General features: G+C 41.0%; 1 protein-coding gene and 1 long non-coding RNA gene across 5 annotated transcripts; both read left to right on the top strand.

Moving 5' to 3' along the window:
* Positions 1-265: 265 nt before the first annotated feature.
* On the top strand, positions 266-9,858 carry sstr2a (somatostatin receptor 2a). Of its 4 annotated transcripts, XM_035997551.1 has the most exons (5): positions 266-673; positions 926-1,309; positions 4,671-5,374; positions 6,472-6,797; positions 8,563-9,858. In XM_035997551.1, exons 3-5 carry the CDS (start codon positions 4,987-4,989, stop codon positions 8,989-8,991), a joined length of 1,143 nt encoding a protein of 380 aa, XP_035853444.1. In that variant the 5' UTR covers positions 266-673; positions 926-1,309; positions 4,671-4,986; the 3' UTR covers positions 8,992-9,858. The 4 variants fall into 4 exon arrangements, 3 of the variants coding, with proteins under 3 accessions (XP_035853444.1, XP_031151230.1, XP_031151229.1); XM_031295370.2 differs by lacking the exon at positions 266-673 and having other exon boundaries at positions 920-1,309; positions 4,947-5,374; XR_004896368.1 differs by lacking the exons at positions 266-673; positions 926-1,309 and having other exon boundaries at positions 4,660-5,374; positions 8,563-9,406; positions 9,469-9,858.
* A 7-nt stretch (positions 9,859-9,865) lies between these two features.
* On the top strand, positions 9,866-15,050 carry LOC118494252. The gene is made up of 2 exons (XR_004896369.1): positions 9,866-12,658; positions 13,676-15,050. It is a non-coding gene; the product is annotated as an uncharacterized LOC118494252 (long non-coding RNA).
* The last annotated feature ends 692 nt before the right edge of the window (positions 15,051-15,742 follow it).

Below are 15,742 nucleotides of genomic sequence, written 5' to 3'. Positions count from 1 at the left end.
TTGAACCACTTGCAGGTCAGATGTGGTCCTCCTCAGTGACACACAATACTGATCTCACCCAAAAAACTAGCTGACCTCAAACCCCAGCACAGCACACACACACACACACACACACACCTGAACCCTCCTGACTGTCCACTGGTTTACATGGATAGGGATTTATGCACAGAATAACTACTCCCCTCTGTGCAGCTTCTGTCCTTCCTATCAGTTTAGACATAAATAGAACTATTAATCTTTGGTAGGGCAACAGCTGGTTGCAATAATAGCAGCACTTTTGTGTTGCTATGTTGGGAGAAATGGCAGGACATTTTCTCATGGAGAGGTCGTGAAGGATACACGCCATCTGCACTTCATTTATTTCTCCTCCTCTATAAAGACGGAGAAGGGGGCTGTTGGTGGCTCCATCCTTCAGATCCGAGTGTCATCACTGTCGGCTGACGAGCAAGTGCACCACTGACTGTGAGCATGAAGGCCTGGATAACACTTGAAATCATTGGAGTGGGAAGCTGATTTCCTGGGGCATCTTTCTGCGAGGCAGCTTCACATTTTGTACGTCTCTGCATTAATTTGTTCTGCAACCATACAGCATTTTTTGTTTTTGATAGATGTATCTGGAATTGCCATGAAAACAACAATGTGTCTTTGATACAGAGAGGCTGCGAAAGTACAGGTATGTGCCATAGGAATATTGCACTTTTAACTTGGTTTTACACATTTGGAACAGTCTGATGTTCAGACAGAAGGCTAAGGGAAAAAGCCATCTATGCATAACTCCAAATTAGCAATCACCCGGACACCGACGCACACACGGTGACGTGCTCAACGTTTCTACTGATCTGTCGTTCAGACTGTTGCTCTCGCTCTCTCTCTCTCTCTCTCTCTCTCTCTCTCTCTCTCTCTCTCTCTCTCTCTCTCGCTCTAGTCGTGAGTCCTGCCGCTCTGACTGACTCGTCGTGCCAAGACTGTCTCTCTCGTTGGACGCAGCGCACTGTGAGCGCACTACGGCTTTTTTTTTTTTTTTTTTGGTTTGCCAAAATTCCATTTTACAAACGCGGAAGATTTCTTGGAGGTAAAATTACACGAGAGACGCAGTATAACCACCAGCTCTGGCGAAGGTAGCGAGTGGACGGTTGAACGCCAACGCCGTGCGTAATCCTCGGGTAGCAGGTGGATGGAGAGGCTGGCGGGATGCAGCTTTCCGGCAAGTCGGCGCCGCTTCGGAGCGGCTGGACACCATATCCTCAGCTGAAGGACACCTTACGATGGGCTTGATATTAAGAGGGAGTGCTCAATTTTCAATGTAAAAGTAAGTGATGCTATTGACATTTTTTTGTATAAATGTGTTATGGTGCTCATCGAATTTGTCCTCATCTAGCCTATAGGCATTTCTGAGTGGACTTTGGCTTGCTTTTGCGCACTTTAATGCAATCCTTTCACAGTCAGGTCTGTTTTTTATCTGTTGAAAGTTGTTTTTTTTTTACCATGAAGTACCTACACACTGCGCTAATTCATTGCGCACCTGTAAGCTCGTATATGGCACCCAAATGCAATTAACGGATTCAAATGAACTCAAACCAATCACATGAGCTTTATGCGCACTCTAACGTCTAGTTCTGCCTGTGGGGATAAAGAGGAGGGTAGATGTATGCTCCTTCATCCCAGCACAGCAAACATAATTGGAACAGGTGCAACCACAGTGGAGAAACAAGCAGAATTGTGTGAGTTAACAGGGGGGAGTTGGTTTGGAAACATTCCAGGGACAATACGGAGTTTGTCTTTCAATGAGAAAGGCCAAAAGGTCTGATGGCTGCTGCAGCCATTTTATGTCAAAGTGTCCTTGCGAAGGAAGAAAAACCGACCCGCTCACTGTTGGAGGAGAGTTTCAACTTTGCTCCGAATAAATGGAAGTGAGCTGGACATGATCACACACAATTCAATATAGTTATCAATAGTTATCTCAAGACACTTTACAGATAGACAGTAGGTCTAGACCACACACTATAACTTATATGACCCAACTATTTCCCACGAGTGAGCATTTGGGTGGCGAGGAAAACTTCCTTTTAGGCAGAAACCTTGGACAGACCCAGGGTCTTTGTGGGCAGCATCTGTACAGATATACAGAAATATGATTCATATTCATATATTTAACATTGTTATGGTGTGAGGCTGCATCAAGCCAAACTGCTGGCAGCGCTTCATCTGTTCACAGTCAGTGCTGAGCTGAAATGCAGCTCCTGACATCCATGCTGCAATTCATGTTTCTCTCTGAGTCTCTGTGAGCCCATTAGACTTTTCCATTGCAAGAGTTTTAATGGACCACCGAATCACCCTTTACTCTTAATACTATGAAACAATTACCCTGCCTGATAATTAAACTCTGAGATGTTACCAAATAATACCAACATTTACACAGTAATTATCCTTCCTGCTTCCTGCTAGCAAATAACATTATAAACCCTTTCATCAGTGGATGTATGATTAGTGCTGATTGCTTTTCTGTGCACTTTCCCCTTCATATCTCTCACACGCTCAACTATCACACGCACATAAGCGCATAGGTGTATAATGGAGCTCCACCGAAATGTGTTTGCAAGGGCCAATAGAGATTCTTTTTGAAGATTTAGACTTTTGCACTTCAAGTAATACGATTGTAATGAAATCAGACCCCGTTTTTAACGAGAGTTATGGTCAGAGAGAAGTGGTATTACATTCAGACTATATGGTAGTTTTCATTGTTAGTGGCGGTGTCCTCCATTCCGCCACTCGCTGTTATCCCTAGTAACAGTCACATCAACCGGCATTAAAATCGTAAGGATTCTAATTTGAAAATTTGACTTCATTTGCGTCCAATAAAATTCCTTTCAGTTATGAGAACGCAGTGTGACGCATATAATTGCTCTCACAAGGGTAAGAAAGCTTCTACAGTGAGACAGCTTGTAGATCATTTTGGCCTCCAAAATTCTGCTATGAATCTTACTAATAAGTAGAGTGGTTAGCAGCTAAATGCCACCGTAGCAGCGGTCTGAGTCAAATACTCCCTCAACAAACTAAGGGTTGATGTGTGCAGCCATGTGGAAATAGACAGACCAACACTGTTTCAGAGGTGAATGGCCACCAAAGGATTCCTATTGGCCAGACTTAGTTATCTTTATCGCTGGAATTGGTTGACAAACCTAAAACACATCTCTTTTGACTGTAATGCGCATTTGTTAACACATTATAAAATATACAGTATATATTAAGGAAAAACCTTTTGTAGATTTCTATAATAGACACCCATCATCAGTAGTGCATGCACACACACATTCACCACACATAGACAGTAATTGCAACCAACAGTTATCCAATACCCTTCAGTAGCACAAAGCGGACTGTCTAAAGTGGGCCCACTTGTGCCAATCACATGTTGGCCTAATTCAGGTAAAAAAAATTTTTTTTAAAAAGCAAGAAATGGACAAAATGTCCCTGATGCTGACACCGCTGGGAAAGAGTGAGTGAGCTTGCCACAGATCCGGAGCTGTTTGTCCCCGAGATCAATTGAATAAACATTTGTCTTCTGCAGCACAGTGCCCTTGACGTGCTCTCGCTCAGGCGGACCTTTTTGCATGTATGCATATGTGGGGGAGGCACGCATGCATGCACGCACACACAGCATTAGGGTCTGGACTGTGTTAGAAAGTGAGAAAAGAGTGTAAGACCGGACGAGATCCAGCTGAAATGTTGACACTGGCACAAGTATGGCTCTAAAGTAAAGGTTGTGATTTTGTAGTCACACACGCCTGCAAATCTTTGTGAAATTTTAATACACTAGACTCTTGAGTGCAAAATTGTGCAAATCATTGTCATGACTAGAGCTGCAAAGATGAATCGATTAGTTATCAACTATTAAATTAATCGCTAAATGAATCGGTTGAGTAATGTTTTATGAAAACAAATTAAATTTCTCGGATTCCAGCTTCTCAAATGTGAATATTTTCTAGTTTCTTCACTCCTCTGGTACAGTAAACTGAATGTCTTTGAGTTGTGGACCAAACGAGACATTTGAGGACGTCATGTCGGGCTTTGGGAAACACTGATCGGCATTTTTCATCATTGTCTGACATTTTATAGACCAAAAAAAATAATAGATTAATCAAGAAAATAGTCGACAGATTAAACAACAATGAAAATAATCGTTAGTTGCAGCCCTAGTCATGACATAAAAGTTGTATGTTGAATTGGGTTGGGTGTGGGCTCCAGTATTTTGCATCTCTCTCTCTCTCTCTCTCTCTCTCTCTCTCTCTCTCTCTCTCTCTCTCTCTCTCTCTCTGCTGTGTGAGAAAACGGCCAAAAGTTGTTTTTAACAAAAAAAAAGCTGACATCATGTCAGATTTGAACTTGGTTGGATTGGCATCTTGGCATCTTCTCCATGTCTCTGTCTGCCAAATGCTTGCCATGAGGCGAATAAGTAATATTGAGGATAATAAGAAGTAAACATGTGAAGGACATACCTGTAGTATTCTCTAGAGAGAATATTTTACATGTTACGGCATGTAAGCAGTTAACAAGTTAAGTAACGTTGCAACTCATGGATTTTGAACGACTTTTATTATTTGTCAAAAGAAATGTTTTTCTCATTCTGTTCTTCTCTCTCTCTCTCTCTCTCTCTCTCTCTCTCTCTCTAGTTTTGTTGTTTCTCTACAGCTGGGATGTGATACTTGTGGTTCCTCATTAATGAAAATCCCCAGTCATCCCGATCCCCAGAGACCCAAACCCTTAGACCGCAACGTGTCAAATTCCCATTACCCAAGGCTTATTTTAGAACTTGAAGACCCTTTACCCTGCTTTCAACAGTCTTGCATGGTAATATCAATGTTTTTAAGCATGTAACATCCTAACCTCAAACCCAATAATATCTACCTTCTCCAAGCTCCTTTAACATCTATCCCTACCATCTTTAGGAATGCGGAACCCTTTGACACCCTAAACCTCTCAGCCATCATGGCCTTGGATCAGTGGCCCTTTCTCCCGACTGTCCCCAACATCTCCATCCCTGAGCCCCTACTGTACGACAGCTACATGCAGGGAAATGAGTCCAACCTGGACCTGAACATCTCCAAGGCCAGGGAGCCTCACCAGGACAAGACCAGCTCTGTGGTCATCACCCTCATCTACTTCATAGTATGCGCCGTGGGGCTGTGCGGCAACGCCCTGGTCATATATGTCATCCTGCGATACGCCAAAATGAAGACGGTGACCAACATCTACATCCTGAACCTGGCGGTGGCCGATGTTCTGTGCATGATGAGCCTGCCGTTCATCGCCCTGCAGCTGACGCTGGTGCACTGGCCCTTTGGAGAGGTGCTGTGCAGGGTGATCATGACTGTCGGTAGGTGTAGAGCAGAAGGCTTATGGTACACTTGAGAAAACAGCAGCAGTTTTAATGGGCAAAGAAACCCTTTTGGCTTCCTCAATTATCCTGAAATCATTGTCTGCTGTGGTTGCAATTGAAAGAAAACCCAAATAAACATCTGTACTTTTTTTAAGTATTAAGACTTCAGTTGCAAATAGAGCTCAAAAGTGTGGTTCCGGAAGTGAAAATCCAATTCATTTTCTCCCTAAGGATTTTGATTATAAGCCATAATGTCTAAACCATCCAAGGTAGACTGACCACGAGCTACGAGGTTGTGAAACGAAGGTTAATGCTCATGTAGAAGCCACAAGTCTGTATGAAATCAACCTTGTTTTATTTGCGACGTCATGGAGAAGTACCACACTATCAACAATCTCAAGTGTAACAGCTGCATCTCTGATTGGTGGAGCTCGCTGTTACCATGGAAATATTTACAGAACCCGCGAACGGCTATAGCGAGCTGCTACCACTGAAGTCTATGGTCGTTTTGCCGTTTTTAAAATGTTCTTTTGCGCCATATCAAATGTTTTATGGGCATGATTCATCTCGTAGCAGGTTGGCTTGGTTCCAGGCTTAAAACTCTTTATAAGCATATTCTGAAACATCAATGGTGCAATTGAATGGGTAATATCACTTCCGGAACCAGAGCCGTTTAAAAGTGGGCGGTCACTGTTGAGCTCTATTACAAGAGTGTTTGTTCAAAATCTTAGACATTTAAGTGTCTTAAAGGTATAGTTTAACAATTTGGGATATACTCTTATTCAATTATTATTCTATTTTTTTGCCAAGCTAAGCTAAGCTAACCGTCTCCTGGTTGTAGCTTCATCTTTAAATAAGCGTCCTCCCCTCAATGCTGAGCTATTGCTTTATGTGTATAGATTATAGATGCTGCATAGACTTTAGTTGCAATTCCAACATTGTTGGTCATCCCAGTTGTCTTACTAAAAGCCTTTATCATACTTTATAAACCTCCTGTTTGAAAAAAAAGAACAAGCATAAGCAATTACTGATACGTATTTTAATTTTACTTTTCTTTCTCAACTTCTCCACTTCTCCCCTCCACCCTCTCCCAGACTCTCTCAATCAGTTCACCAGCATCTTCTGTTTGATGGTGATGAGCATTGATCGGTACTTCGCTGTGGTCCACCCTATTAAGTCCACAAAATGGCGGAAGCCCCGCGTGGCCAAGCTCATCAACCTGACAGTGTGGTGTGTGTCCCTGTTAGTCATCCTACCTACTTTGATCTTTAGTGGCCTTCACAAGGAGCAAACGTGTGGGATCGAGTGGCCGGAGCCCCAGGATGTCTATTACACAGCCTTCATAATCTATACCTTCTTCATTGGGTTCTGCCTTCCTCTGGCAGTCATATGTCTGTGCTACCTGCTCATTATAGTCAAGGTAAGAGCCCGCCTCCACATGTTGGACATATAATGCAAGATAATTATAATTTTCTCCATTCAGTTCAATAACAAGATTATTACTGGCTACAGGACTAGAATGTTGAACAAACATCCAACAGTCACCAACATAGTGGAAGTTTTTTGGCCATTTAAGTCATGTTTAATTCAGATTCAGATAAATGGCTCATTTTAAAATGTCACTGTTGCATAAGAATGTAGTTAACGGTTGACAACTTTGAAATGATGGACATTTTTTTGCCACAGCACAGTTAACTATCTTTTTATAAGATTGTTTGCTTAGGCTAATATATGTTACATAAGAAAACCAACATCACGATTAATGGCGATTACGTTAATATTACATTTTACATTATAGGACACAAGCTAGCTAGCCCTGGAAGGCTATCCAGGCTAGCTAGAGAAATTTAACATTTTAATTTTACAGGCATTCGTTAACATTGTAATGAGAATAATGATGAAAATACAGCAGATGGTAGGAAATTTTCTCTAATAGAGACTTATACGGTTAAAAAAGTTTGTCAGGTTGGTTTAAAGCAACAAAAACATGATTTGCTTTGACAGAATGTGATTACTGGAAGCAATAAACTAGAAGGGCACTCGGAGAGAACAGACCTCCACAAACGCATTATCTCACAATGTTAATCCAGTGTGAATTTTCCCAGTTGGGAAGTCATTTTACCAATTATTCTGACACCACATGAATGCAGCACAAACGCCCTATTTTGCAGTGTTAATTAGTAAAAAAAAAAAATAATTTGTGTATCCGCCCAGTGATTCGGATCTGCTCCGAAAATGAATTGGTTCTTCCCAATGCTACACCTTCCACCAAGTTTCATGAAAATTGGGCCCATAGTTTTTCCATAATCCGGCTGAAAGACCAAAAACATTAGCCTGTTTTAATCAATAGTATTGCAGCCATTCAGCTCATGACGTTACATGGCTTGTTCCGACTGTATTGGGAGTAAAAAAAAAATGTTTTGCCACCTTATTAGTCAGTAAAACATGTCTACCACCTGGTGAGTTAATAGTTTCAAAATGTCTTCCTTTTGCAAATTGTATGAATGCCTGAGTAACTAAAATGTTTGCGTCCCCTCTGATAGCCATTGGCTTGTTCCAGGAACAGGGCTATGAGCTAGCTAGCACTTATTGATTGGTTACAGTTCTGAAAATGTTGAGAGGTGAATTTTATAATCTGTTTCCTAGGCTCTTAATGGGAATAGTTCGACATTTTGGTTAACACACTAATTTGCTTTCTTGCCATGGGTTAGATAAGAATACAACTCATATACCCGTCTGTTAAATTTGAAGCTAAAGCCAACAGCCGGTTAGCTCAGCTTAGCAAAAGCACCTCTGAAGCTCCCTAATTAGCACGTTGTATATTATTTGCTAAAGTCACTGTGCCCGGCCAAGAAATAATCCAGCATAACTTTACGTAAAACCCCAACTTGATGATTTTGCACTTCAGTTTGGGAACAGATTGTTTATTAAGCTTTCAACAGCTAGCTACTTCCTGTCTTTAGGCTAAGCTACGAAAACAGCCTCCTGGTTGTAGCTTCATATTTAACAGAAATATATTAGACTTGTGTCAATCTTCTCATCTCACTATTGTCTAAAAAAAGCATACAAGCGTATACCAAAATGTCAAAGTTTAACTTTAAGATATTTTATATGTCTCATAGTGTTAACATTGTGCTTTTATACTTTAGAGATTTTAAGCCACTGACAGTCCATTCCTTTGCCAGGTAAAGTCGTCTGGCATGCGGGTGGGTTCCAGCAAGCGCAAGCGTTCTGAGCGTAAGGTAACACGGATGGTGTCCATAGTGGTGGCGGTGTTTGTCCTCTGTTGGCTGCCTTTCTACATATTCAACGTCACCTCCGTCACCAGCTCCATCAACCCCACCTCTGCCGCGAAGAGCACCTTCGACTTTGTCGTGGTGCTGGGCTACGCCAACAGCTGCGCCAACCCCATCCTGTACGCCTTCCTGTCAGACAACTTCAAGAAGAGCTTTCAGAACGTCCTATGCCTGAAAAAGGTAGCAGGCCTAGACGAGATAGAACGCAGTGACAGCAGGGCAGACAGGAGCAGGATGGTTAACGATGCTGTACTCAACGCCAATCTTGAGACTCACAATGCTGCCCTGCTGAATGGCGAGCTACAGACCAGCATCTGAGCAGCGGCAGTCACATCCAAGGAGCCCAGAGAGACAGACAGATGAGCTGCCAGTATAGATGCAGGGGCTGGACGATGATATAATAGCTGCTGCTCATGGACATCGACACATGGACAAAGTCTAGTTGAAAAATAAACAATTTCTTAAGGGAAAGTACACTGACTCCAGCACAAAACTAATATTATTTGGGTTGAATTCGCCCTAAGACGAAAATTATTGACTGAAGTGATTTTAAACACAGCAGGGACAAGTGATGTTCAGGTCAAACGTAAATAGGAGTGCTGTTAATGCTTGCCAGGGTTCTATTGAGTTGTCAGAAGTCATGCAGACTGAACCAAAATCAAAACGAGATGCAGGATCAGAGAATGGACTGCTGTGGACCCACCGGAGAAATACTGGGGCTGGTTCACCCATGGTAGAGAGAGAGTTAGACAGGATTGAGCACCATCCAGGCTCTCCTTGATGGAGTGTTTTGAGAGCTATGAAGTGTCGGCATTGATTTCTCTGAATGTGGAAATACTGCTGAAGAAGAAAGTCAACCATTTCAGTTGGAAACAGCCAGCACGGTAATTCTATAGAGTCTTTAAAAGAAAAACAAAATCAAAAATCTTGAGCCAAAAGGGAAACGATTCATGGTCATGTTTTATACATACAAGCTGATTAGCTTGGTCTTATGTGATCAACCAGGCATGTATATATACATATACATATTTACGACAAACAAAGGATGGTCTTTTCTCTCTATTGCTGGCATCTCCGCGGGAGAAGCTGCATCCGTGGAAGATCCGTGAACCTTTGATTTGAACATCCAGGGTTATTGATTAAGTTAAATAAAACATATCTTGACCTTGCTCCCTTTACAACAAAACAGCTTGGGGGAAAGTTTCTGACATGGACGACTCCGTGTCCTGACCAAATTATATTTCAAAGCCATTCCCTGCTGTAAAATTCTGTGTTCTTGTAATGCATCAAGGGCAGCTCTAAAACTATGTGTGAAACCCGTCATGTGTACTTTACACTTCACTGTTTTCCTGGTCTTAACAATAGTTGCTCCCTGTGCCAGTGGTGTCATTGTAAAGAGCCCATTTCTACTTGTGAAGTGCTGTGTTTTGACAATGTAAGATTTCCTCCAGAGTTCATGTTGAAATGTGGTCACTGTCCTTAGCTTCACATTTGGTTCAGCCAGCACATGCTTGCTAAAATGCCTAAATTTCACAGAAGGCAGAAACATGTGTATTGTAGTCAAAGAGGGATAGAGAACACAACACATACTGTAAAGAGAAAGCTTGAGATTTCAGCAGACTTAATGGATACAGCTGACAGGAAGAGAGCAAGGTGTATGAGTCATTAAGAGAAACAGAACTTGAAACACCTGTATAATAAATTCAGACATTGTTAGAAGCCTTCTAATGGCCATTTTGGAAGTCGCCAGCTCTGGGGCAACAATGGCTCAGAAAGCCACTTCTTGTTAAAATATGAATTGTATGCTTTTATAATTGTATACCACATACCTCGACAAGCTTACCATTAACCTGTCAAAGGAACTTGACTCAATGCATCTCTCAGTGGCATTCACTACACCAGATGAATAGTGAAAACAATAAGCAGGCAGCAGCTATAGTAAAAGTGCATACAACTCCAGTTTATTGCGCTTTATAATTAGTGGCTTGGAGGGACACAAGACTGTCAGGATGCCAGATTGATTAATGGGAAAATCAATCAATCAGTCAATCAATCAATCAATCAATCAGTGGAACATCATGGAGGTTCCCATGTTTGTTTTTTTATAGCCATGCTAGCGGCGTGGCAATGCTAGGCTGTCAGTTCACCACTTTTGTCCATATTGAAATATCACAACAACTTTTGGATGGACAATCTGTCATGAAATTTGGTATAGACCAGGGGTTGATGCATAGACTGTATAAGTAGGGCCGAAACATTTCAATCGCCCCCTGGTGGCTGGCTGCAGTATAGGTCATAAATCCCGCCCCCTCCATGTTAGTGGATGGGACATGGGCCAAACTAAAAAATCAATGTAAACGTCACATACATTTTTCCCAAAGATGGTTTCATGGTCCTCAGAGGATGACCTGTAATAACTTTGGTGATCCATTAACTTTACATGTAACCAACATCAGGTCAATTTATTTTATTTTCCCAGCACTTTAAAACCAAATACCTGCAAAACTAATGACATTCCCGTCAGCTTCATCTGTACTGCTAATTAGGATATGTTAGCATGCTAACGCACTACCCAATCAGTACCAAAACCCCAATTTGTTCAGGACCTATTTCCTGACCAATGGTCGTTGATCAAAGATGCACACGGTAAATATTATATCTTGTGTAATATCTGCATGTTAGTTTTGTCAATATGAGCATGTTAGCATTGCACTCAAGTACAACCACAGAGCTGCTAGCATGACTTTAGACTATTAGTCGTTGCTTAGAATTGAAATGTACATATTGTCCAAAATGAAACAGCTCCAGTTTACAACTTTTAACCTAAACTTCCACAAATCAACATCATTATCAGCTATTATGAATTAGCTAGCTGGTTGATTAGCTAGATAAAACAATAGCAGTTTGCTTAGTTAAATGGTCTGACTCCACTAAGCCACAGTAGAGCAAGAGCCAAAGGAGCTACAAGAAAAAACCTTGTCACAGTAACCTGGATTTGGAAACCTTATCACTCCATTAATGCTAAATGAATAAGCCCACATCCACAGCAGACATGTATTTCCGTTTTAGCTATCAGACTTTTATCCAACGGACCTCCATGATGGAACCACACCTAGTTGCCAGGAGATTTGTCAAACAACTGCAAAGTCTCTATGGTAATAAGGTCATCCGCCATATGCTACGGTGTCAGTGTGATGTATCAGTCAATGTAGAAGCCATCCATCAGTGCAATCAAAAGAGATGAGGGTCAGACAGGGCTTGTCACGGGAGGTTACCGCAGAAAATAATTTGTCATGGCAATGTCTCTCTGCTGTCACTGCTGTAGCAGGGTCAGTCGTATCTTCACTCACAGGTCAAAATAGGAACGCACACTCAGAGACAAGTGTAGGTACAATTCCACATGATGTATATATGAAGACACAAGGAACACTTTCTAGTCATGTTGTTCACAATGTGTAACCCAGACGTAAGCGCGTCACACCCCTGACTGAGTAATGCAGAAGATGATGAGGATGACCAATTTTGCATGTCTATGTCCAATAATGGGACACATCCCAAGACCAACCAGAAACATGTTTGGATTGCAATTTGATTAGGGCTGCAACTAATGATTATTTTAATTGTCGATTCATCTTGCGATTATTTTCTCGATTTATCGATTAGTTGTTTGGTCTATAAAATGTCAGAAAATTGTGAAAAATGTCGATCAGTGATTTCCAAAGCCCAAGATGATGTACTCAAATTTTTTTTTTTTTCTCCACAACTCAAAGATATTGAGTTTACTGTCATATAGGAGTGTACAAATATTCACATTTAAGAAGCTGGAATCAGAGAATTTTCCAAAACCGATGAATCGATTATCAAAATAGTTGCGGATTCATTTAACATTTGACAGCTAATCAATTTGATTAATCTTTGCAGCTCTAAATTTAATCATCACATGTAGAAAACCTGTGATTGAAACTGGAAAAGGCTATATATTTCGGTGTTATCTTAGGACTGTCAAACGATAATTTTTTTTTTTTAAACGCGATTAATTGCTGAATTTCTATAGTTAATTGCGATTAATCGCATGTTTTATCACATGATTAAAATTCTATTATTTTGCATTTCAGAACTGTTGTTAAGTACATATTAACAATGGAAAGCAATTATTACCAGTGTATCTTGATTTGGGAATCAAATGAATGCAAAGAAAGTGACAAGTTTATGAAGTTGATTTTAAGATTTGTATTTGTTTATCTATTTATTTACTGTAAACAAAAGAAAAATGTGTGAATCTAGCCACACATTTGAATCTAGAGTCAATATAGTGTGCAGTAACTCCTAAATAATTTTGATTACTCACTGACTTTGCAGCAGCTCCAGTTTGGCCGCTTTCTCCATGTCGTACAGGCTGTGTATGCGTGAAACTACTGTCCCCCTTGACAGCAATGTATGGACGGGTCAGAACATGCCAACCGTAGTCTTTAAGACCAGAGTCTTCTACGATGCTGACAGGTCTGCAGTTAGTTGCCACCCATTTTGCAAGAGCGGTAGTAATTTTTTGGATTTGGTTTCATCCACAGGTCGGCGAGTAGCACTCTCCAAAATAGTGCTTTGCCTGAGCCTGCTAGCATCAACCTGAGTCACGTTAACTGTACTACTATGCTTAGCTCGTAGGTGGTAGCTCAAGCTTGACGTGCTTCGGTGATATTTAAATCGGCTTTACACAATGTGCATATGGCTTTCGACCCGTCCGGGAGTTTTGGAAAATAAAAAGCGCCATTCAGAATTGTGTTGCTGTCTTTCTTCATCATGCCCGCAGCAGCAGGATGTGTTGTTACGAGGAAGTATGGCAAAGTGCGGCAAAGGGTCAAAATAGTAGCCTGTTAGGCACGACGCAAAGCCGAGTGAAGTAAAAATAATTTAATAAATGGTGGTGTGCGATTAAAAAAAATGAACGCGTTATGCTCGGCCCTTAATCGCATCGCGATTAACACGTTAATGCTGACAGCCCTAGTTTATCTTTATTTCTTTCCTGTGAATACTCTCCCAGACGTGTGTGTCTCACTGAGAAACCCATTTTACAATCTCACCCATTACTGTCAAGGTATTTTAGCGCATTCAAGCCTGAAGTTTAAGAACTATTCTCTCTCTCATTATCCACAGTTAATTTCTTTTGCTCTGTCCTATTCATTCATCTCCCTCTTTCTTTCACGCTCATTGCTGGTAAAGAATTACATGAGCACACTTTGCAGCCACCCAAACTCAACTGAACTGAACCATGCCTGTTCTTGTCACTGGCTATTTGGGCATACTTAATGTACTTAACCCACCATTCTGATGTTACGTAGATGTTAATAAGACGGTTTGTGCCAAAACCAGTGTAAATGTAGCGCTAAAAAGGACAGTTGAGGCAATGAGACGCTGCCTGTAGTCACTGCTTCCTTTGTAATTTTGTTTGGGTTGACATGACTCTTTGTTCACTGAGCGCAACTCAGTGCCAAATGTCAAAAGGGCATTTGTCCGGATTTCTGTCTGGTTCCTGCCACTGTATAGTGTACAGATGAGATGATAAAGAAGCGGAGGAATGGGAAACCTCTGCCTTCTTGCGCTCTCTTTCTTCTTTGGAAACACAAGTTATTTGCGAAGGGCTAGAACGTGCACTCCTGAGGATGCACCGTTCAATATTAACTCTATGTATTTTGTGGTATCCTCTGCTTGTTCTTGCATGGGGAGGGTTGCGTATCCCACTTTCTGTGTTCCCTCACTAAGCAAAACCAGTGTTGCACACTTACTGGCTGGCCACTAGATACACTCTCAGAAAAAAGTTACAGATATGTACCTGAGTTTGGGTTCAGCTTTAGCAACAACTTTGTAGATTTTTAAGTTACGATCAGCAGCAAATATGAGACATTCTTTTGGTCGAAGGAATAAAATGGTAAGTGGGTTTTCAACACTACAGATAACACATTATAGTCAGATTTTATTTTGTAATTGACATGCTTGTTGCTGACAGTGTACAGCCATGGATATGTACTTTTCTGTGCAGTTACTTTTATCTATGTGCCTTGGAACTTAATATAAAACCATGTGATAACATCAATGTACAGCAAAACAACATTGTAACCTGTTTTTTTCCCAAAAGCCAAACAACCAAAGGCCTTTGTACTGTACAGACATGTTGGTAACCAAAACATACTGTAAATCATTTTTAGTAACATTTTCCCAGCTTACATAGCTTATGTTATGTGTGATATAATGTCGAAAGCAGATGTTTATTCGTGACTCTTTATTGTTGCATAGAATATAATGTGATCATTGATTGTAATGGACAGGCCAATGTCCTCGTCTCTGCGATTAAAATGCAGGCCAGTTTCTGCTCCCATGGTCAACCTGTGTATTTGTGTTAGTGTGGACTCACTTCGCTGCATGTACTATATATGATTACTACTGACTAATGTAAGCTATATCTTAGAAAGTTCCTGGAATTGCAATTTAAAGGTAGAGCTTTGACAGAAACAGAAACTACGTGAGTTCATGTAGGGTCAAGCTGTTTGTTTGTGCCTTTTTCATAGCTCTACTTGAAGATCTTTTCCACTGTGTATTTCCCCCCAGGAATTCCTTTGAGGAACTCCTAGTTTTTCTTTGATAGGTGAACACATCATACAGAATACACTATGCCGTATACAGATAATATCCAATGTGGGATTCTGTGAATTCCAGCATTTCTCAAGAGGATGTGAACTCCCAAACACAGAACAGTTAATTTCATCTTTTATTCCGTAACAACATAGCTCAAGGCTGGACAAAGACGGGAAGACCACACATTATAGTTTACCAAAACAGTACGGAAGCCCTGAAAGGCAAGGTGAAAAGAAATTGGGCACTTTTGGCCAAAACCTAAGTTTAGTTTTTCGTACGTACAACTTTTCACCTTGCCTTTCAGAGCTTCCATAAAACAGAAATGAATCTAAGACAAAATAAATATAAAGCAAACATCCCAAATAAAGAAAACCAAAAGGGTGAAAGACAGTATGGGCCTTATTTTAACGATCTGAAACGCAAGTATCAAACGGCAAATGCA

The sequence above is a fragment of the Sander lucioperca genome, chromosome 22, assembly GCF_008315115.2.
Source record: "Sander lucioperca isolate FBNREF2018 chromosome 22, SLUC_FBN_1.2, whole genome shotgun sequence".
NCBI classification, from domain to species: domain Eukaryota; kingdom Metazoa; phylum Chordata; class Actinopteri; order Perciformes; family Percidae; genus Sander; species Sander lucioperca.
This window is presented reverse-complemented; position numbering and strand designations above follow the sequence as displayed.

What these genes read in the sequence shown, in the direction of transcription:
- sstr2a (XM_035997551.1), top strand. Translation starts at nt 4,987, where the DNA reads ATGGCCTTGGATCAGTGGCCCTTTCTCCCGACTGTCCCCAACATCTCC. An exon ending in CAGGGTGATCATGACTGTCG is followed by an intron (nt 5,375 to 6,471) that starts GTAGGTGTAGAG and finishes ACCCTCTCCCAG; the next exon opens with ACTCTCTCAATCAGTTCACC. An exon ending in ACCTGCTCATTATAGTCAAG is followed by an intron (nt 6,798 to 8,562) that starts GTAAGAGCCCGC and finishes TTCCTTTGCCAG; the next exon opens with GTAAAGTCGTCTGGCATGCG.